The following is a 21,745-nucleotide window of genomic DNA, read 5'->3' on the forward strand; positions in this document are numbered from 1 at the left end:
GATTTTGAGGGCATGACATATTAATGTATTACATCGTAAAGTAAGAACAGTACACTGAACTGATAAAAAGGGGTTTTTGGAGGAAAATAAAATAATAAACCAAAATATGTATTATTTTGAAAAATATAGAAAAATTATAAAAATATAAAAAAAGTTAAAGATTACAATTTAAAAATAATATTTTGGCGACTTTGCTGCCTCTAAAATAATTTTATCACTTGTCGCGGTCTTGTTCTTTCCTTTCGACTATCGGTACATTTTTGAATGTGTAGCATGAGGCTAGCTTCCCCTGTCCCTCTTACTCTTACGATGACAGACGAGGACGTCTACCGCTACCGCGACATAAAATTTGAAGTGGTACATTTTATAGTGCCGAGCCGCTCTTACATTTTGACGTCATGTACGGGACAAATGTACTGCCTCTTGTATGTCCTACACAACACTATTAAACACAAACAAGAACAGCGAAAACAAAAATAAGTTGTAGTTTTATTAATGCGAGGTACACTACGAAATCAAATATCATCCATATGAGGGTATTTTTATAGGTTTCCCCAAGGAGTTACGCCGGGGCCAAGCTATTGGATCTCAAGATTTTTTTTTAAATGCACACATACTATAAATGTGCTTCGAAGTTCGAAATAATAAATAAATCAGGTTGTTCTAATCAAATCTTTAAAATTGTGAAAGAACCCAAGCGATAAAATCAGTCACATAAATAAGGTACAATACACCAAAAGTAATAAGTGGTAGGTAATAATGCGCATAGAAATTTTCGTCACTGTTCGGTAACGGTCGGTTTACCCGAGCATCGGATGATAGTAATGTTTTACTTATTATTCTGTGGTAATGTGTTTGAAAACAAAACTGGGAAGGGTGTGTAACAGCAGCTCTATATAATTCCATATAGAGAAAACACGTGTTGTCTCCACCAATATAAAGACGACTCAAAGGTCTTTGACTGACAGGTGGTCACCTGTTGCTGTTGTTGACTCCTATTTCTTTCGAACAAGGTGCAAAATGCAAGTGCATTGTTTAGGGCTCTTACGATTCAATGATTCAGGTGTTTCCGGGAATACGACAATTAGCGAAGATCTGCATGCGCATTATTAATTTGGGAGTACTGTAGCTTAATTTGGTAGTCTTTTCAGTGGCGTAAAGGTATAATGTGTTAAAGAGATAATATGTACTAGGCTTCAAAATAAAAACAAGGATATAAATTGGTAAAATTCCTAGTTTATTTAAAAAACAATATTTCCGTGATTTACACTTATTATCCTATCATAACTTTACATGAAAGTTGTGTCTCTGTTTGTTCAGCAACCACTTTTATCAGGTTGCTATTGGAAATAACATTTTTAGGCTGGTAACCCGCGGTGATCCATGCATCTAGAATCTCAGTACTTGGCAACATCGTTCGTAACGTGTTCCTAATGTAAATGTAGGCTTGTGGGGAGTATTTGTAGATGCTTAGGGCGAAGTTTTTCAAGTCTTCTGTCTGTCGCATGGGCATGGCAAGCACCAGTCCTGTTGTGTCCTCCTTAATTTTATCTTGTAAGGACAGGAGGATCCTGCACTTTTTCTTGCGTTTCTGGTTCAACACCTTCTTCTTCATCTCAATAATTTCCTTTATTCTCTTCAGGAACCTGTTCTGTCTGTTATGTACCTTCATGTTGTATTTAAGTTTGTCCTTTAGCCCCACTGCCTGTCTTTGCAGCCTTTGGACTTCAGAGAATAGTTTGAGCAGCTCAATGCTATCTAGTTCTTTCTGAGGTATGTTCAGGTCTAAGGAAGTATTGTTTTGTTTCTCTTCATCCTCATCAGTAGACATGTAATCGTCTTCTTCATTGTCCAGGGTTTCCTCATCTATGTATTCAACCTGATATAAAAACTATGATTAGAATCAAAATATCAGATACATATACACAGGTCAAATTCATAATCTCCTCTGTAGAAGTTGGTCAAAAATATTGAATTACAAACTGAGAAGACATACCTAATAAAAACTTATTTATATTCTGAAGAAGACTGTTCCTTCTTCTATTTCTTGAAGATAGTTTAGTTTAAATAGTTTTTGACATAATAGTACAAAACTATTGGATAAGTTGTTTACTTCGACAAATAATGGAATATTCAACAGATCTAATGACTTAATAGGTACAAAAATATTAAACTACTTGAAAACCCACCTCTAAAACATGTCTAGGTAACTTAAGAGATGGAACAGCTTTATCAACTAGCACCATCTGGTCATTCTCATCACACTTGAAGCAGTCGATGGAGAAGTGTTGCATACAAATATACGAGTAGTCCGTTGGAGTCCAGTTGTTGCGACCTGTCAGGTCCGTCCAAATCTGTCTCAGGTTTGCGTCTTCTGGAAACCTACAGAAAGACAGAAATTACTAAATGCTGCATTGTAGATTTTATTTTATTGTACCCATGATTGTGTAATAGCAGCTGCATGCAAAAAGAGCTTACACATTTGGTAATTGGTTACTCTTCAAGTGGATTTGAACTAGCAACTAGTGAAAAGTACTGTTAAGTAAGTCTTATATCATTAAGTTTTTTCAGCAAAGGAGGTTACAATGTATTATGTCTCATTACATCAATTATTTTACGAAAAGATAGAAAAATTTGCTTATCACAACTACACAATTACCATAAAATTAAAGGTAAGCCTTTCAAGCATAATATTATTTACCTAAAGAAAGACTCAGCATCCAAATTCTTGAAGTCTTCACATCCCAACACAGCACAGGCTTTAGTTATTTCTGTGTCAGCATCCGCATTCTGTTTCAGTTCTGGTGCCACCATAGCTGGGAGACAGGTCAAAGAAATATTTCATTTTACATCCTGATACTTCAGTACATAATCATATCAACTACTCGTTATCCACAGCTGAACTTAGGCCTCTTCAATGGTCAGATGTTTACCAACAATGGTGACAAATGACCTGCTAGATGCAGGCCATGTCTTTTATTGCTATGATGATTTCTAGGAAAGACGGGTCTCCTATTTAATAGCCATGTAAATGAAACCACTATTCCAGGACTGTGGACTGTCAAGGGCTGTTGATAATGATGATTGATGATGTACATTTTTCAAATAATCTATAGATGCTATGAATTACTTTTGACATTATATTTCAAAGTTAGAAAGTATTCAAATTGCCATTCAATGACACAGACAGAAACGCATATTACAAATTACACTGATAAATATTACCTTTACTCTATATACTTTAAATTTAGTTGTTTATTTATATTATACCCACCGATAGGCGTAGATTTGGCTTTATTATCGCCGTGCTCCGTTGTATTCTCCTTCATTTTATAAGTCTGTGTTGTATTCATCGTTTTTAAAACAAGTTTAGCTGAAAAAATACAATCGTCTTAATTGCAATTCGTTTAAAAAAACAAAATATGTAAATAGTAAACTTTTTTTTCACGAGAATCATGGAAGATAGGAGTTTACAATCAACACACAAGCAGATCACAATAGATAATTACACACTTACTTTATTACTTGGCCCTTTACACTAGAGGTTGGAATGGCCGGCAGCGAAAAACCTTAACAAAATAGGTTAATCGCTCTTTTATTTACACTATGTTAACATTTTGCTGATACAACTTATACTATAACAACGAAAACAACAAAAGTGTTTACTTTGAATAACACAATCTTATATCATTTGTAACTTGTAATCGCGTTATTTGTAAGTTTTTGTGGTTTTTAAATACCTACGCTTTCATTGAAAAATTGTGGCAATGAATGATTGAATGACATAAACAATGAAATTGTTTCGTTCATTATCTCGTATCAGCGTATCAGTCCTAAATTCATTCAAATTCGAACGATTTTTAAATTACGGAAATAAATAGTCATGCGCCTGTCAACAAATAGTTACATAATTTACGGTTTTCTCTGATCTTGATTACTCAACAATTTTTTTGCTTTCCTTTTAAAATGTGATAAGATATATAAAAGGATACAATTTGTTGCATTTCATTCATAATTACTTAATAAACAAATCAAACTATTTTTCTACCATAGACAAGAGCTAGAAAATGTAGACCAGTCGCTTAGTGATATGATATTATGACTTGACTGATGTTTCTTGTTTGTCTTGTCACTTTTTCTAAAATACGTAATTTTTGGGAAGACCTTTGTTGCTATCAATTGATGTTATTGCAAGTGCATCTAAAAAATGGTTGATCCAATATTCGATTATCAATTTAGGCTTATTCTTATTGGAGACAGCACAGTTGGAAAAAGTTCTTTGTTGAAATATTTTACAGATGGGAAATTCGCTGAGGTAAGTACATACAGTTGCCTTTGTTTTGATGTTATTTATACGATTTGTGTTGTAAATTGCGCGTTAAATTTTAGCTATCTGACCCTACGGTCGGTGTGGATTTCTTCGCAAGGATCATAGAAGTGCAAGATGGGACGAGAATTAAGCTGCAGTTATGGGACACGGCTGGTCAAGAGAGGTTTAGATCTATAACAAAGTCGTACTATAGGAACTCGGTTGGTGCGTTACTAGTGTATGATGTGTGTAATAGATCTAGTTTTGAGCATATACCTCTGTGGATGATGGAGGCGAAGAGACACATAGAGCCTCACCGGCCAGTGTTTGCACTGGTGGGCTGTAAGGTGGACCTGGTGGGCACAGATAACAAAAACGGTGCGAGACGGGAAGTCACTTGTGAGGAAGCTCGTATGTTTGCAGAAGAGAATGGTGAGTTGTTCAACTATTTCACAATATGCATTTTATTTTCATGCCAGTGTGTTATCTATCACTGTTTCAATGTAGGTCAATTTAGCTATGTTTTGCTATTTTTATCTCAAAATATTATTTTACTAACAGGTGTTAGTGGATACTTACATAATTGAATAAGTAATCTATTGTATTCTATTTTCATTATCTATTTACTCTACGAGTTCTTTCTTTCACATACAATACAATAGTCTATTTTTATTTACTACAAAGTTCTTTGTACTTTTTTTATTGGATAAGAAAGGTCAACAGTCTGCCTGTGCCAGGAAGTGGTTCATTAATGTAAATTCCAGTGCATTGTGATAAAGGAAACATAATTGATTTAACATTGTGTTTTTAGTACATTTTCAAGTAATATTACATTTTATAGCAAACAATTCAAGTGAAGTATTCACTAATTAGTTGGATTGAAACAAAACCATTGACCTTCATGTTTGAATGTAATAAATTAATTTCTTTCTTTTGTTTTAGGTCTACATCATGTAGAAACATCAGCTAAAACAGGTCTGAACGTAGAAGAAGCATTTGTTCTAGTCGCTCAAGAAGTATACAACCGCATTCAAACCGGAGAATACAAAGTAGAGGACGGATGGGATGGAATCAAGACTGGTTTCAACCGTCCCAACGGCATGGACTTCAACCTTCTTGAAGCTGAAACGGTACAGTCCACATGTTGCTAGGAAAAGACGAAAGTGTATATATTTGACTCACAATAGTTTAGTAAATATACAATGAGTAAGCATAATTTTATATATATTGTGTAGATATGGTGTGGCGACTGCTGTATAAACATTTTGGTTTAATTTATATTTTGAAACCTTAAGTTATACATATTCAATTTCATTTATTGATGGTCTTAGCTGAGTTCTATTTCAAAAGAGTTTTTATATGGAAAATATAAATATTTTCCTATACCATAGACTTTGGTATTCCATAATTGAATTTGAAATGTGTTATAACATTTTTTTTTTGTTCATTATAGTTTTCTTTTTAAGAAAGGCCATCATTCATAGGTTCTATTTAATCTTGAAGTAACTACTTTTTAAAATGTGGTATAGTTAATTGTAATGTTACTAACTGAGATAAAATTATGGCATCTTTAAACAAAATACTAACACTATTATAAAAAAACTAGAGTACTATTAGAAGTCATAAAAAATTAAGTACAGATCAGAAAACTGCTTTCAAATTTTATTTTTTATGCCGTTTTAATCCAGGCTGGTTAATTTTGCTACTATGTCTATTCAATATAAATTATACATATTTGTAGGTATATTCGTAAACAATAAATACACAAAAGTAGCAGTACATAACTAAAGTTTTGGTGTATTTTCTATAGATACATAGATTACATCATATTTATTATCTAACTGCAATACTATTTTACTATATATAACAATACTACCTAGAATTATTATAACAGTTTACACCACATATTCAATATAATTATTTAATCTTCTACATTACAAACTTGTAGTATACCATAAACAACATTTTAAAAATTCCTATTCCTATATATGTGTATAAGGAACATTTGGTGAACTGTCATACATTAAAATAATACAATATCATGTGTGTACTACTACAACACTTTGCTCAAAAGATAACAAAATAAATTTAACATTTGTACTACAAAATGTATCATTTGCATTTTAATTATGCATGTAAACAGGTTTTGTTTGTAACCGTCGAGGAATTTAATTTATTTTGATTCACTTCACAAAGCTATAAATATTCAGATCACAACAAAAGTGAGAGTATTTGCAAGCACTAGACAGAAAGTTTTATAACCTAGTTTGAAAATGTAATAAAAAATCTAGACTCGTTTTGGGTACTTGGCAATACAATGTCTTTCAAAAATACCTATCTATATTTATATTATGTTGAGAAATCCATTTATTTACACTTTAAAATGAACTTATAACTGATGAATTGTTTAGTCTATGTAAATATTGTAAAAAAAAATATATGCCCATAAAGTATATTTAAGATCCAAATGCCACAAATTTGTTCAATGCCAGGGTTGGTAATATGTATTGCTTTGCTATTTACATACTTGTTTAAAATTACCTTGAACGTAGCAGAGGTAATCTATTCAAGCATTTTAGGAACCTGATTGATTGTATTAGCAAAATAGACCGCGGAAATCGATAGTTGTCAATGTCCATTGGTGGACAATGTATGAGAAATGAGTCATCTGCACACAAGGGATTCAATTTGGTGTATCAACAATCGTTCCCCTATATCTTATTTTCTTGCCTTCCTTTGAAAATGTTTATACTTCCTATCCTTTTCTGGTATAAAGACAAATAGTCATAGTCGCATGAAAAAACATGTCATTTACATTATTATAAAACCCTAGTTTTCCATTTATGCATACAATAAAAGCAATTTCCGATATCGATATATCAACCCTGGGAACTTAAACGTCGGCTCTAATAGAAAGGATGGTACAACAGAAGATTATCTTGATCTCATAACACCTTTACTGCCTACCACTAATACTATTTGCCTTGTAAATGGCTTACATAATGTACCAGTTGACGCCGTGGCATCTGGACCGCTTTATACATTACGCGTGTAAATTGATTATTGAACCAAAGAATTCGAAAATGATCCCTACGATTTTGTTTCTTTCAAACTGTATAGAATAATGTTAATCGTTTCATTAACCTCTACTAACTATAAGTTAAAGAATATTGTACCTGCAACACCATATTATGTAATCGTTAGTTAACATTTGTAATTTAAGAATCGACCATTGTCGTTGGTTACATGTTTTTTTGCTAAAGTTACACTGTGTAGAGGCAAAGGGACTAGTTTAATTGGAGATAATGAAATTAGCATGTAGAATACTTTTTTCTACATAAATGTAATAACCACATTATAGCAAGTCGTAATATTAGGCCCCAAAACCTTGTCACGCAAGTTTAACACTTATGTTCATTGAAATAAGAATAAATAAATGTTGGCAAAAACTTGCAAATCTAAATAAATGTGCCGTCCATTAGTACGGACAATTGTAACACATTATTCATCTTAGAAGGCATACAAATGCATTGAAATGTGATGTAAAACCTAGACTCTAGTCTAGCCCGTAAGATGTAGGTATTACCTATAATGTTGAAACATTAGCTCACATTTACCAATGTACTAATCTTTCCAATTGAACGTGATGGTTATAAAGTAAGTTCTGAATTATAAATTATGATAATGTTAATGTTAGAGTTTGTACGCCTAGATTTATTGGAATGATGGAATATGTAAAAGGATACCGGATATCTGGAAACCTGTAATATTAAAATGAACCGTTTTGCGCGGCACAAACACTTCCCAGCGCTTTTCTTAGCAATGCAATATTTTTTTTACTGTTCAATTAGTAAACTTTTAGTAAAATTATACTTATGTTTTTTTTTTCTGAATTTGGCACTGGTATGCGTAATACGGTTTGAGGGAAACCTACATGTTGTAATACGTTTAGAACACGATTTATGTAATTTGAATAATTTTAAGGTCATCGCATAAGACTAAAAGATAACAAGATTAAAAAAAAAATACATAATGTAGGCGATTGACAATATTTTTAGTATTGTCGTAACGAAATTGTACTTTTGGACGAATGATTTAAAAATGTTATTTTTTAATCTTATGGTAACAGTTTGTTTTATTGGAGTAGCTTATAATACGCTGTTATAATAATGCTTTATATGAAGTAAAGTTTTTGTTAATTACGTATCGTTTTATTTGGTTTATTGCGGAGTTATTGCGCGCTACTTCGGTGAGGTCGCGATACATTGGGTCAAGTAAATGACCTAATTTCTATGAAGTAACTTAATTAGGACATAAACTAAAGATATCAGGCACACGGTTACAATTCATAGTTTGATAATGACAGTCGCCTAGTGGCTGCACGCGGCATGCACCAGCTTATCGTATCATTTACATGTAAACTGATTTGAACAATAAATGCATAGAGTAGGTAAGTAAACAAATACTGTCTGCGCTTGATAGTTTAACCGGGTTTATTTTAATAGTAAACAGTTGTAGATTTAGGTTTGTGTCTACATATTTATTAGTTTAGCAGCCACGTGACATGTGACTGTGACCATGGCGCTCAGGGTCAGCTTCGTATGCTAAGGTTAGTTGGCGGATGGGTGACCTAATCACCCTAAAATGACATCCTCGCATGTCTTATCCTCTTCATCTGAAGTGCTATTCAGCCGAATCCAGTTGCTACGCCTAGAGCAAATGGTGGAAAAATTTAAATAGTCCTTTGACCAACTCGGGAATTGAGCCTAAGACCTGCCGTGTCAGTTGGCGCGACGTATGTACCTATCGACCACTAGATCAATGAAATTAGTGGTTAATAAAGAACATTAATGCTATTGAAATGATTTCACTACATTTTTATACCACTCTTCAACTAGATACCTGACTATAGTCTGGGCAGGACTAGTCGGCCGCTCGCCTTAAACTTCTTCCAAAAGTTAATTTGCCGTTCATTTTTCTTTTCCATAATTAAACAATTATTTTTATAGATATCTAGATTATCATATGCGTTACAAACAGTACCTAGGCAAACCGGGCCTTTTGTCTACTCTACTGATTGCAACGCCTGTCCCCACCTAACGAAGGAGCGGCCAAATAGTTCCGTGCGCACGATACATGTAAGTAGATAGTCAAAACTGATAAGCTGAATAATTTAAAATATAAACTATTTGCTGTCAAAGCTAAGTAAGCAATCCCTAATAGAAGTGAAAAAACATGCGTTAATTGTATCGTAAAACCGTAGCGTAGGTAATTTAATTCGTCTGTCCACTCTCCTTGTTAACACAGCGTAACGAACATTACGTAGTAGAAATATCATATTGCATGATTTAAACTAGGATTTAGCATTAACTGTTACGTGTGTTATACAACGGAGTAGTAATTAAGAATGAATGGTAATTCGTGCATTTTTCAGCTGTTTTATTGAAACGGTGAAGCTGAGCATGTATGATGTGGGTAAGTAGACCTCGCACACTTAAGACACGATACGAGGTTTTGCTTTAAGCTCCAAAAATTTTTTTTTTTCATAGAATAGGAAGCAAACGAGCTGACGGGTCACCTAATGGTAAGCGATCAGTCGATCAGCGCCGTGCATGGTCACCTACAATATCAGAGGAGTCACAGTTGCGTTGCCGGCTTTTTAAAAGGGATGCGCTCTTTTCTTGAAGGTTTCCAGGTGGATTTGAGATCGCAGTTTAAAATATCACCGAACGCTGCTGCCCGGTATCAGTTTAGTCCACAGTAGTCCACTCCCTTAATCTTTTAGCCAGTAGAGGACAAAATTTAGGTATCCTACTTCGCTGTCGTATCCTAATCCTACTACCATATTTATTTGCCACTTAGCGGCAGGAGCATTTTCAAAAGTAAGTATCTACCTACCCAAAAGATCAATCCCTTACAAGCGACAACCTACAAAAAAAAATCGTTCAAAATAAGCCCTTAATTTGAGAATCGTTACTCGAAAGTCTTCTTCGACTCACGATACGAAACTGTCAGGATCAAGAGAGATTACTATCACACGTTTCTTTTGAGCAAAGCACAAACATAAGTAAGTTCCTACCTACTTATGCATTGAATTTATAAATTCATTATCAAGGTCCAGTCCCTACATTCAGTTGTTCAGTAAATATGTAAGTATTCGCCAAAGTTACATCAAGGTTGATTTCTACATGATAAATTCATAAAGCTGTTTTTTTAATGCGAACAATATCCTGATTAACTGTTGGTAGTAAAGATCGGTAAGTATAGTGTTTATAGTAGCTGTAATTCTTTTAGGATCTAGGTGACTATTCTTTAACCTTTTGAACGCCAGAGCGTAAACACATCGGCGCCCCTTCTACGCCAAGCCACAAATTCAGTACAAAAACCTACAAAAAAAATAGTGATTCCAACATCTTAACGAAAAGTTATCGATAACCAATGAATCCGTGCTTTTCGTTCTATATTTTTTAAATAAATATTATTCGTTGCATTGGTCTTTTATTTAACTTGACCCTATTTGGTATCATACTATCATTAAACAGCAGTTACTAAGTTCTAAGCAACCTAAAAGCAAACATTAGAACTACAAACGAATAAATCAATAATATAATAAGGTACATCACTAATCTGGTTCGTGACGTCATCCGCCGACGTGAAGACACGTCTCTGGCGTGGCTGGCACGACTTTTGACAACTTTCTCGCATGCGAGTAGGGATGTGATCATGTGATATTGTGGTACATAAAAAATAATAATATTTTATTATTTAAAACAATTTAATCATTTTACATATAATTATTAGTCGGATTCTTCGAAACTTGGCAAACTTATGTCATCCAAGTCCTTTTGCTGTTCAAATTTTAATATTACCACCGATCATAATAATAAATGTAGTAAACAAGTATGCGCCCGATCCAGTTCTCGAAAACGGCCATATCACGTTGTACTGGGATCGATCTATCATCACTGACAGGACTATTGTAGCCAATAAACCTGATATAGTGGTGATAGACCGACAAGCGCGCCGCACGATGATAATCGATATCACCATCCCTCATGACGAGAACCTCGTGAAAGCTGAAAAAGATAAACAAATAAAATATCTTGACTTGGCTCACGAGGTTGTCGACATGTGGAATGTGGATTCGGCTATCGTTGTGCCGATAGTCGTGTCGGCCAACGGTTTAATACCCAACAGCCTCGACAACCACCTTAGGAGGCTGGGGTTGGGCGGATGGATCAAGGGCCTGATGCAGAAGGCAGTACTCCTCAAAACGGCACGTATTGTGAGGAGGTTTCTGTCTTTGGAGCCCTAACCACCGGTAGCTTGGACCATGCTCCCGCTACTGGTCGGCTCCTATTTTTATATTTTTAAATGTTATTTTGTTTTTTATTTTTATAAGTAATGTTTAAAAATATAATTTTAGAGTGTTTTAAATAAATATATGGAAAGACAATGTAGTAAAGCACTAGCAGACTCCCGTAGCGCTAATGACGTCACCGCTTGACGTCCATTCCCGTCTGTGGCGTACAGGTAACTGTCTATGAGCTCTTACATAGGGATGCGCGAGAGTGGACAGTAAACTATCGATTTAAGGATATCAATTATAAGTTCTTTTCCACATTTTTTAAATATTATACATTAGGAATATTCAGATACGAATATTTGTCAGTAAAAAGTAATTGTCAAAGTAATAGTAAGCTACTTTCAATAAAATATTTCATAAATTTGGAATATAAGTTACCTTACCTACCCATCACTAGCTGACGTGTCTTGACGTCTGTGGCGTGGGGAAATACATAATTTTACGGATTTCGATTAGCAATATTTGACGATTGTTTTTTCTTGTGAATTCAAATAATGAATATATCTTTGTGTCAATTTACAATATTTCACTAAAGTAGTTTGAAATAATAGGAAAAAGAAACACAGAAAACTTAATTTAGTATATTTATTTTGTATTTAAAAAATGTCGTTTTCTTGACGTCTATAGACGTCGGTGGCGTGTTTGGCACGATTTCGTTAGACGTCTATAAACGTCCGTGGCGTTCAAAAGGTTAAAGAATACAGTGTAATTGCAGATTATATTGTAAGGGAACGTCGTCGGTTTGACGTTTGTCGAACTGTCAAATTCAATTGACAGGATAAGACAAGCGTCACTTCCGCTCCAGACCGCACCGCGACCGGTGCATGATATCGCTTTTGAATCGTATCTCTTTATTGTTATCCTTTGTAGCCAGAAATTGGTAATATCAAGCATTGTATTTGTGTTAGTAATATTAAAACTATTTAGTAAGTTGTAGAGGTGGTTTCATTCTCCTTACATCAGAAGTGGGATTCCTACCTATTGCATATCCACGTGCAGTCTTTAATTATTAATTTCTGGCTTCTTGATTCGTGGCGTAACTAGTGGCGGATTACTGTGTAATTGCGTGTAACAATGGGCAAACGTGATCGTTCACGCAGTGGATCTCACGGATCCCGTGGAGATTCGTGTTCGAGGAGTCGACACTCAAAACGGCGTCGGCACCGTAACCGTCTCGCGCGCAGCCCGCGAACTCGGAGTAATTCAGTGCTACGTAACTCCTTTCAAACAATTATTATGAGGCTAAACGCGTTAGAGGACAGATCTTCGTTAGGTACATCGTCTAATATCGAAGTACCACCATCAAATTGTGATTCGACAGAAAAAGTCGTTGAGGCAATTCATTCTTTATAATATGGCGGAACACGTGATTTTTACGTCTCAAATTCGACCCGAATATACACAACGTTGATGCTTGGTTTGATGAGGTAGACCGAGCTCAAATTCTTAATAAGTGGAATGATGCTGAATGTTTGTCACGTATCGGTCACTGTCTTAAAGGCGACGCGAAATCTTGGTTAGACGAGTGGGTTACTTACTACGGATCGGTCCTGGAGTAACTTCAAACGAGATTTTAAATCATTGTGTGCGAGATTGACGTAGCGAACATGTTACACGAGGTCATGAGTACCAATTCTGATAGTTTTGTTACGTATGCTGAGTACGTAAGACGATCATTATTACGATTACAAATTGTTAAGTGACGAACTAATTAGCGCGATCGTTATGCGTGGGGTCAATGAACCTAACTTAAAAGCTGCTGCTACAAATAAAAATCTGAAACCGTGTGAGTTAGTTAATTATTTTTCTACTTTTGTAAAACCAGTCGGGAGTAATAAGGTCGCGTAAATCGAGACTGTTCACTCTAAAGAGGCTGTAAAATTACATTACTTAATACAGACCTGCTCAAAATCCTACACTTAAATGTTTTTCCTAAAGATGAACCTATTATCGCTATCTTTGAAACTGATTTAAATACGAAGGCACATACTGATGCTAGTAGTTATGGTTACGGTACTTAAAATCTTTCATAATTAAAATTGTCACATCGGTGCATATAAAACTATTGGATTGATCCCAAATCACTTTTGGTTTAGGAACCATGTCTTCATGCTTTTGTGAAAAAGTATATGGCATATTGTTTAGCTTGCATGGCTAGTAAGTGGATTCTTTAAGCACCATTACAACCCATTACTTCATGGCGAAAGCCAGAAGTTGCTTTCATACCTAAATTAAGTTGCTTCATACCGATGTCCTGGGTCCTCTACTGGAATAATAGCTATGAGCATGTTCTTGTTCTGGTTGATGCTTTTTGTAATTGCTGTCTTATTTACCTACTGTACACACAGTATTCTTATGAGCTACAGAAAGCATTTATAAATGCTATCTCCTTGTATTGCACTCTGCATCTTATAGATGCTGATTGTGGTTGCATGTTAGAATCAGCAAACTTTGTAAAATGGGGTAATGATTTAGGATGCTCCATTCACTACATAACTCTTGAGATGTATCATGCCAATGGTCAAGTGGAGCGGTGTTTGTACTCTTTTCAATATGTTAAGGGTTGAGACCTATAACAGGAAGAATAAGTGGTCTGAAGAGCTGTGGCATTTGCAAAATGTCATCAATCAGGAAACTACTCAACCGTCTCCACTCAACTTTTTGATTGGCATTGGAGTGTGACACAGTATGCTGAGCACCTCATGTTTTCCAAAAGGAAGACCTTGCTATTGTCATAACCAGATCCTGGAATGCACGGACCTTATAGGGTCACAAGAATCTTGAAGAATGACCGAAATGAGTTGAAACTTGTTGCTGGGGCTTATGGAAAGGTAACTTTGCTGTGTTGCAGTTCATAGTGCCCTGGAATGGCGAATGGACTCCTTATGGGTGTGCTGCTTTCTTTGCATGTGAGTACTTGCTGAATGGCTAACCATAGCTAGTTTTGTTGAATAACTAGGCCTTGTGTTATGTCTAGTCTTGCTTAAAACCTAGACCTTGTGTTGTGTCTCGTTTTGTTGAATTACTAGACTTTATGTATTATGTCTAGTTGGATAACTAGACATTGTGTGCCATGTTTAACCTTGCTTGAAGTCTAGACATTGTGTATTATGTCTCAAGTGCTCAAAAGAGCCCCTGAAAGTGGTTAATAACACTTGTGTTGGGGTTGTCTTACTCCTCCCCAGTTTTGATACAGTATCGAGACATAAAATCATAATTCTACAAATTACATGCATAACTATATAACATTACAATCAATAGTTATTATAATAATCAAATTAAAATAATAATAAAATAAAAAAAAAAACAAGATATACAAATTTAAAATCAACATTACAAATAATCAAATTAAAAATTCAAATTAAATAATAAAGAATTATACAATTAAAATAAATTAAATCAATAATAAAGAAAAAAAAAGGCTCATAAGCAATCAAAGATATCATAAAAATAGGTCAGATGTCTAGTTGGATAACTAGCCCTTGTGTGTTATGTCTAGTTGGATAACTAGCCCTTGTGTGTTATGTCTAGTTGGATAACTAGCCCTTATGTGTTATGTCTAGTTGGATAACTAGCCCTTGTGTGTTATGTCTAGTTGGATAACTAGCCCTTGTGTGTTATGTCTAGTTGGATAACTAGCCCTTATGTATTATGTCTAGTTGGATAACTAGCCCTTGTGTGTTATGTCTAGTTGGATAACTAGCCCTTATGTATTATGTCTAGTTGGATAACTAGCCCTTATGTGTTATGTCTAGTTGGATAACTAGCCCTTGTGTGTTATGTCTAGTTGGATAACTAGCCCTTGTGTGTTATGTCTAGTTGGATAACTAGCCCTTGTGTGTTATGTCTAGTTGGATAACTAGCCCTTATGTATTATGTCTAGTTGAATAACTAGCCCTTGTGTGTTATGTCTAGTTGGATAACTAGCCCTTGTGTGTTATGTCTAGTTGGATAACTAGCCCTTGTGTATTATGTCTAGTTGGATGTCTAGACCTTATGTGTTATGTCTTGTTGTATATCTCGACCTTGTGTATTATGTCTAGTTGGATGTCTAGACCTTATGTGTTATGTCTTGTTGTATATCTCGACCTTGTGTATTATGTCTTGTTAAATAACTTGACTTTGTGTGTTATGTCTTGTTGAATAACTTGACCTTGTGTATTATGTCTTGTTAAATAACTTGACTTTGTGTGTTATGCCTTGTTGAATAACTTGACATTGTGTGTTACTTGTTGAATAACTTGACCTTGTGTTATGTCTTGTTGAATAACTTGACCTTGTGTATTATGCCTTGTTGAATAACTGGACCTTGTGTGTTGTCTTGTTGAATAACTTGACCTTGTGTATTATGCCTTGTTGAATAATTTGACGTTGTGCGTTATGTCTAGCCTTGCTTGCAACCTAGACCTTATGTTGCTTTGTATATGACTAATTATTATTGCAATACATCATTTATTCTCTCAACAGGACTGGAAATCTTAATATTTCTTTTCAACAGGACTGGAAATCTTAATGTTTCTTTTAAACAGGACTGGAAATCTTAATATTTCTTTTCAACAGGACTGGAAATCTTAATATTTCTTTCAACAGGACTGGAAATCTTAATATTTCTTTTCAACAGGACTGGAAATCTTAATATTTCTTTTCAACACTTGCTTGCCACTTAATATAGCTTGGGATGTGTTTTTATTCGTGCAGATCCTTCCGATGACAGAGGTGCTGAGCACTCCAGTCTTCGACGGTGAAGAAGTTGGTGCAACAACGCCTGTCGAGGACGCCAGTGTGTCAGGAGAGGCCGTGTAAGGGAACGTCGTCGGTTTGACGTTTGTCGAACTGTCAAATTCAATTGACAGGATAAGACAAGCGTCACTTCCGCTCCAGACCGCACCGCGACCGGTGCATGATATCGCTTTTGAATCGTATCTCTTTATTGTTATCCTTTGTAGCCAGAAATTGGTAATATCAAGCATTGTATTTGTGTTAGTAATATTAAAACTATTTAGTAAGTTGTAGAGGTGGTTTCATTCTCCTTACAATATAATATAATGTCTACGTATATTTAATATTTTGTCGTTTGTTAAAGCAGTTTACCAAAAACGCTGACTAAAAGACCGATAGCCAGATACCATCCACGTCTTGTAACAAAAAGAATTGTTTATTGACAATTTGACATCTTCCTTGACAATGTCAATTATTTAATGTCAATAGTAGAATCTTTGGCATTAAAAAGAGATGTGTATACAAAATATATTAAAGTGTAACTGAAACAACAATACATGGAAGTAAAAAAAAGTCATAACTCATTAATTTTGAAAAGGGAAAACAAATCGTTTCGTTTGGGCGATGGTAGAATAAGTGAAATAATGTGAATTATAATCGAATCACAGTGAATAACGACAGATAAAAGTATTAATCAGTGAAGCGGAATTAAGAAACCATGTCGTCCAGTCGATCAAAATCGTCGATTCTCGACAAACCGCTAAGCAAAGGCAAGGGGGAGGTTTCATTAGCATTCTATGCACTTTTATTCTCCGAAATAGTTCAATACTGCCAGAATCGTTCACATTCTATACATGAACTACAGACCAAGTAAGTTTCCATCGATATGGGGACCAACAAACAAAACCCTGTTACCTTTTTAACAAATTCTTAATAATCTGTTTCAGATTATCAGACATTGGTCATGATGTTGGAACCAGGCTCCTGGATCTATATTTTGTAAGAGAAAGGAACAGTAAGCGAGAGATTAAGCTACTGAACATGCTGCTGTTTGTAAAATCTACTTTATGGAAGGTGAGATACAACACTTTTTTCTATGAACTAGTTAGCTTTATGGAGAGTATGATTTTTGTGCAACACTAGCTTTTACCATGGTGCGGAGCGAGGGGGACTGAGATGCCGTCTCCTCCTTCTGCGAAGCAGTCATGCTAGCTAAGGAGGAGGCGGGGCGCGTGAGAGAACGAACCTCTTCACGCCCCAGCCGTCGCGAGAGACACTCCGGCCACCGTAAGTGCGGGTCTGCGGACGGTGAGCAAGGGTAGCTCGCCGCCCGACCAGAACCAGACCCGTGCGTGCGGCGCGTCGCGTTCCGCGCGCGCCTCAAAGAGCCATCAGACCACCACAGATGGGGCCCAATAGGGCTGATGCTTAATCCGGAGCTGCGAACTACCTAGCGGGTTTACCGGAGCTCCAGATTGACAAGCAGGAGTAAGAACGGGGTTCCCTCTCGCCTCGCCTTGGCGAGAGAAGTCATTGGATGATTTTCCCCCTGAAAAAAAAAAAAAAAAAAAAAAAGGTTCATCAAAATCCATTCAGTAGTTTGTGTGTATCATTAATCCAATATCAAAATGTTCCAGGTCCTGTTTGGTAAGGAAGCAGACAAGCTGGAACATGCCAATGATGATGAGAGAACTTATTACATCATTGAAAAGGATGCTCTTGTAAGTATAATCTTAGATAGTTACTGGCTCATAGCCAGAATATAATAAAAATTAAAACCAAAACTATCTACTGTACAACCTTCTGCTACATCTTTTCAAAAAAAAAAAAATATGTAAAGACTATCTTAATATAGGTACCTACTAGTATATTACAATTATTTTTTATTGCTAAGTTTGTCTATGGTATTCTGTGATATGAATGTTGCGAGTAGTGTATTTCTTAAATCTATTATTTTTCTTTTTTTATTAATTCATGTGTTTTGTTTAATATACTGTTGTTTGTTGTCCTAAATAAAAAATAATATTAAAAAAAGTCAATTGAGGTGCACATTCATATAATACTTGTAGCAATTTAGTAAATGCCAAGATAATAATACTCAAACAATGATTACAGATCAACAAGTTCATAAGTGTACCGAAGGACAAGGGCTCCCTCAACTGCGCCACATTCAACGCTGGCATCATCGAAGCGGTACTCACTAAGAGTGGATTTGTAAGTATTACAGCCAATTAGCATTATTAAACTGTTCTTTTATGGCTGGTTGAGGAACCTTTTGTTTATCAGCTGTAGAAATGTTAAGACTGCCTCGTTGGCCGAATGGTCACAAGTGCCACTGCCGGGCAAAGGGTCTCAGGTTCGATTACCGGGTCGGCTATTAATGGGCTTTATTCCGTTTTTCGAAAATTACTCAGTAGTAGCATGGAGCCTAGAAATATGCCTGGTAAATGGCAATAGGCGCACCACCTATTACATTGGGCAAACTAACATAAATTGTGAAAAATCGGTGTAATTATACAGTGGCATTATGTGTGATAATATGCACTTCTACCTACCATTTCGAGGATAAAAGGTGTGGCGATACATACAAATATTAAGAATTATTTCATTTGTTCCTAATTCCTTGCACTTATAATCTTACATTATTTATATAATAAAGCCAGGAGTTAAAGCTAAAATCCCTAAGCACCTATTGTGATGTTTACATCAAGGATCTTTGGTAGGATGAAAATGACAATCTACAAATCATTCATTTCATTTACTCCAAGGTTATTTCCACTTTGGGTTCAAAATAGCGGAATATTATTTTGTTATGGTGAAGTTCGGATGGAGCGTGACTAGCGTGAGGGTAATAAAGGTTCTATTTTTTTCATTACAGCCTGCCAAAGTAACAGCCCACTGGCACAAAGGGACTACCTACATGGTGAAGTTCGAAGACTCGGTCATAGCAAGAGACAAATCCCTGGATGATCGCTAACTCTAGCGTCCATAGCTTACAGTACATCAAATAATTTTCCCGCCTTTCCTCTCGAGGGAACGAGACGCAAGTACACAAGAGCAATACGAGTGACAGAGATGACACATAACCTCGAAATGGCGGGTTTATTTGAATCTTACTGTACTATAATACAATGCAATGTTGTTAAGCTATACTATGTTGTATGAAGTTCTTTCATTGTTTAATTTAATTGAATATAGAAATATAAGCTTTTTAATTGTATTGAAATGTTTTATTTAAAGACTTCAACGGCAAGCGCCAATTTTCTTTTCTGCTCAATGATCGCGATCGCGAGGTTGACTCTGGCCAGGCCCCTGGTACAGGGGTATCTACTACGTTACTTAGACTCATTATCCGGTACTAAGAATATACCTAGTCCTGTGGTAGTAGGTATATGCAGATATCTGCACGTACCTAGTCTCTCCAGTCTCCAATAGCACGCCACTGAGTTCCATCTTCATCCTGCCAGCTTTTGCGGATCACTTCACCCTAGCTAAAGGGCGCAATACGTCTGAGGCTATGATGACGGTCTACCGGTTCTCCGAAAACTAGTTGCTGATAATGCTACAAAAAAGTAAAATCACACAGCATTTTCTCAGAGTCCAAATAGACCAATGTTGGCGTTGCTCAAAATTATTGTTTTCTCCACATTTCCAGTCCTACATTCTATGCCCCAGCCTTACAAGAAAACACAAAAATAACTTCAAACATGTATATAATTGTTTACAGACTATATTGGTTCAAAATATTGTAATTTAAGCCAGTTTGTTCCGTCGGTCCTTGTATTTCAGTCTGCCGCAGCGTATTTCCCGCTCCCTATCAGTTCGGGTCCTCCAGAATACATAGCCGAACGTGAACATTGGCGCCAAAGCAAGCAGTCCAATAGTTATTGTTGTAGGATTAAATTGAAAGTATTCTAACTGACATGTTTTCATGGATAAGAAATGTTGAATTGCCTTGTCGAACTGAAATTACATTCTTAGTTAAATAGATTTTGCAAAAAAAAGCAGCGTAAACAACCCTTGTCACTGTCAACCAGTAAACTTTTCCACCACCTAGAGGCCAGCAACACCCCTGTCAATTCTTAGGCCCTCCTAAATCCCTATCTTCCGGTTAGTTGGACAGGGGCCCCTGTCCTGTCCTGGATACTGTAAGTCCTGGACAGATGAAAGAGTCATAGAAATGCAGATAATGTCACATTCAGATTTCCCAGAGTTACCCGGGTCAGAAGAAAATAGTCTCATAATACTCGCTGACCCAACACCCCTTACTTCATGATGATACTTGAGACTACTCCACAACAGAGATTTAAAAAAACCTAAACTAGTAATAACTAACTTACAACATAGCCTGCTTGCTGAGTATGTTTACAAGGATCAGTCCTAAGTTTCAAAAATTCCTTCCTATACTTGGCACGTCTCTCAATTTGATCCAATATTATTTTACACTCAAGATCAGAAAATCCATATTTATTAGCCATGGTTAGAAAAATATTTTATCAATTATCAATATTATTCAGCATGGCACACTGTCAACCTTTTTGCTAATGACAGGTGTCAGCAATGATTTTTTGGAAGGACATTTTGTTAAGACTATGGAAATGATACCTGCCAGTATTTAGAACAATTTGAATAAAAGAGAAATGTTGGAAAATAGTGTTGTTCTCTATATTGCAAATAATATTGCCATTTATGGTTTTATTGTACAACAATAAATAAATAAAAGTAAATTAACAATTACTTGATTTTATTTCTACTTGACAATCATCTTATATTTTGATTTAAATAATTACTGCAATTTGAACATTCTATCTTTGTAAACAAGTTCACCTTTCCTGATTTGTTCTTCACGCGTAGTCCTGTGTTTCCAGAGTACGTATCCGTAAGTAAACATGGGAATAATGATAGTGCAGATACCAAACAAGCTGGTTCTAGTGTTGGCTTGGAAATGCTCTAGCTGGGTCACTTTCATTGATAAGAACTTTTGCATGGCTGGGTCGAACTGAAAAATTAGAAATAGTATTTACAAATATAATATTAGAACAAAGATAATATTTGTTTATACTTGGACTTTCAATAATAAAATTACGTAATTAAATACTCACGACATAACCAGCTTCGGAGGCATGTTTAAAAGGGTTGGTTTTCTGTTTTAAGAACTCTTTCCTAAGCTCAGATCGCCTCTGAGCTTGCTGTTTGATGAGGTTGTACTCCGCTTGAGAAACACCAAAAGGGTTAGTCATTTTTGCGGAAAATTCTCTCAGGTATTCTGGTGTTTAGGCTGACTTTGGATTTCGGATGGTGTGAAGTAGTTTACTGTCAAACTCTAATTGACATTTCTATGACATTTTAGA

General features: G+C 35.6%; 4 protein-coding genes and 1 long non-coding RNA gene across 5 annotated transcripts; 3 read left to right on the top strand and 2 right to left on the bottom strand.

Moving 5' to 3' along the window:
• Window positions 1–1,216: 1,216 nt before the first annotated feature.
• Window positions 1,217–3,788, bottom strand: LOC118276376 (THAP domain-containing protein 1). The gene is made up of 5 exons (XM_035594671.2): window positions 3,518–3,788; window positions 3,275–3,373; window positions 2,702–2,816; window positions 2,190–2,382; window positions 1,217–1,879 (listed from the first exon to the last, which is right to left on the bottom strand). Exons 2-5 carry the CDS (start codon window positions 3,351–3,353, stop codon window positions 1,274–1,276), a joined length of 993 nt encoding a protein of 330 aa, XP_035450564.2. The 5' UTR covers window positions 3,354–3,373; window positions 3,518–3,788; the 3' UTR covers window positions 1,217–1,273.
• A 303-nt stretch (window positions 3,789–4,091) lies between these two features.
• Window positions 4,092–8,511, top strand: LOC118276380 (ras-related protein Rab-39B). Its single transcript, XM_035594676.2, has 3 exons — window positions 4,092–4,315; window positions 4,390–4,741; window positions 5,252–8,511. The coding sequence occupies exons 1-3, from the start codon at window positions 4,208–4,210 to the stop codon at window positions 5,458–5,460; spliced, it is 669 nt and encodes a 222-aa protein (XP_035450569.1). The 5' UTR covers window positions 4,092–4,207; the 3' UTR covers window positions 5,461–8,511.
• A 3,885-nt stretch (window positions 8,512–12,396) lies between these two features.
• LOC118272225 (uncharacterized) lies at window positions 12,397–16,687 on the top strand. Its single transcript, XR_004783337.2, has 2 exons — window positions 12,397–14,584; window positions 16,374–16,687. It is a non-coding gene; the product is annotated as an uncharacterized LOC118272225 (long non-coding RNA).
• A 288-nt stretch (window positions 16,688–16,975) lies between these two features.
• On the top strand, window positions 16,976–19,614 carry LOC118276255 (trafficking protein particle complex subunit 5). The gene is made up of 5 exons (XM_035594501.2): window positions 16,976–17,264; window positions 17,342–17,468; window positions 18,032–18,115; window positions 18,510–18,608; window positions 19,273–19,614. The coding sequence occupies exons 1-5, from the start codon at window positions 17,113–17,115 to the stop codon at window positions 19,369–19,371; spliced, it is 561 nt and encodes a 186-aa protein (XP_035450394.1). The 5' UTR covers window positions 16,976–17,112; the 3' UTR covers window positions 19,372–19,614.
• Window positions 19,615–21,121: 1,507 nt separating this feature from the next.
• Window positions 21,122–21,723, bottom strand: LOC118276302 (uncharacterized). The gene is made up of 2 exons (XM_035594562.2): window positions 21,497–21,723; window positions 21,122–21,393 (listed from the first exon to the last, which is right to left on the bottom strand). Exons 1-2 carry the CDS (start codon window positions 21,632–21,634, stop codon window positions 21,181–21,183), a joined length of 351 nt encoding a protein of 116 aa, XP_035450455.1. The 5' UTR covers window positions 21,635–21,723; the 3' UTR covers window positions 21,122–21,180.
• Window positions 21,724–21,745: the final 22 nt, after the last annotated feature.

Source organism: Spodoptera frugiperda, chromosome 31 (assembly GCF_023101765.2).
Source record: "Spodoptera frugiperda isolate SF20-4 chromosome 31, AGI-APGP_CSIRO_Sfru_2.0, whole genome shotgun sequence".
NCBI lineage: Eukaryota > Metazoa > Arthropoda > Insecta > Lepidoptera > Noctuidae > Spodoptera > Spodoptera frugiperda.

What these genes read in the sequence shown, in the direction of transcription:
- LOC118276376 (XM_035594671.2), bottom strand. Translation starts at nt 3,353, where the DNA reads ATGAATACAACACAGACTTATAAAATGAAGGAGAATACAACGGAGCAC. An exon ending in GATGCTGAGTCTTTCTTTAG is followed by an intron (nt 2,383 to 2,701) that starts GTAAATAATATT and finishes GTCTTTCTGTAG; the next exon opens with GTTTCCAGAAGACGCAAACC. An exon ending in TACCTAGACATGTTTTAGAG is followed by an intron (nt 1,880 to 2,189) that starts GTGGGTTTTCAA and finishes TTTTTATATCAG; the next exon opens with GTTGAATACATAGATGAGGA.
- LOC118276380 (XM_035594676.2), top strand. Translation starts at nt 4,208, where the DNA reads ATGGTTGATCCAATATTCGATTATCAATTTAGGCTTATTCTTATTGGA. An exon ending in CAGATGGGAAATTCGCTGAG is followed by an intron (nt 4,316 to 4,389) that starts GTAAGTACATAC and finishes GTTAAATTTTAG; the next exon opens with CTATCTGACCCTACGGTCGG. An exon ending in TATGTTTGCAGAAGAGAATG is followed by an intron (nt 4,742 to 5,251) that starts GTGAGTTGTTCA and finishes CTTTTGTTTTAG; the next exon opens with GTCTACATCATGTAGAAACA.
- LOC118276255 (XM_035594501.2), top strand. Translation starts at nt 17,113, where the DNA reads ATGTCGTCCAGTCGATCAAAATCGTCGATTCTCGACAAACCGCTAAGC. An exon ending in ATACATGAACTACAGACCAA is followed by an intron (nt 17,265 to 17,341) that starts GTAAGTTTCCAT and finishes AATCTGTTTCAG; the next exon opens with ATTATCAGACATTGGTCATG. An exon ending in TCATTGAAAAGGATGCTCTT is followed by an intron (nt 18,116 to 18,509) that starts GTAAGTATAATC and finishes CAATGATTACAG; the next exon opens with ATCAACAAGTTCATAAGTGT.
- LOC118276302 (XM_035594562.2), bottom strand. Translation starts at nt 21,634, where the DNA reads ATGACTAACCCTTTTGGTGTTTCTCAAGCGGAGTACAACCTCATCAAA. An exon ending in CCTCCGAAGCTGGTTATGTC is followed by an intron (nt 21,394 to 21,496) that starts GTGAGTATTTAA and finishes CTAATTTTTCAG; the next exon opens with TTCGACCCAGCCATGCAAAA.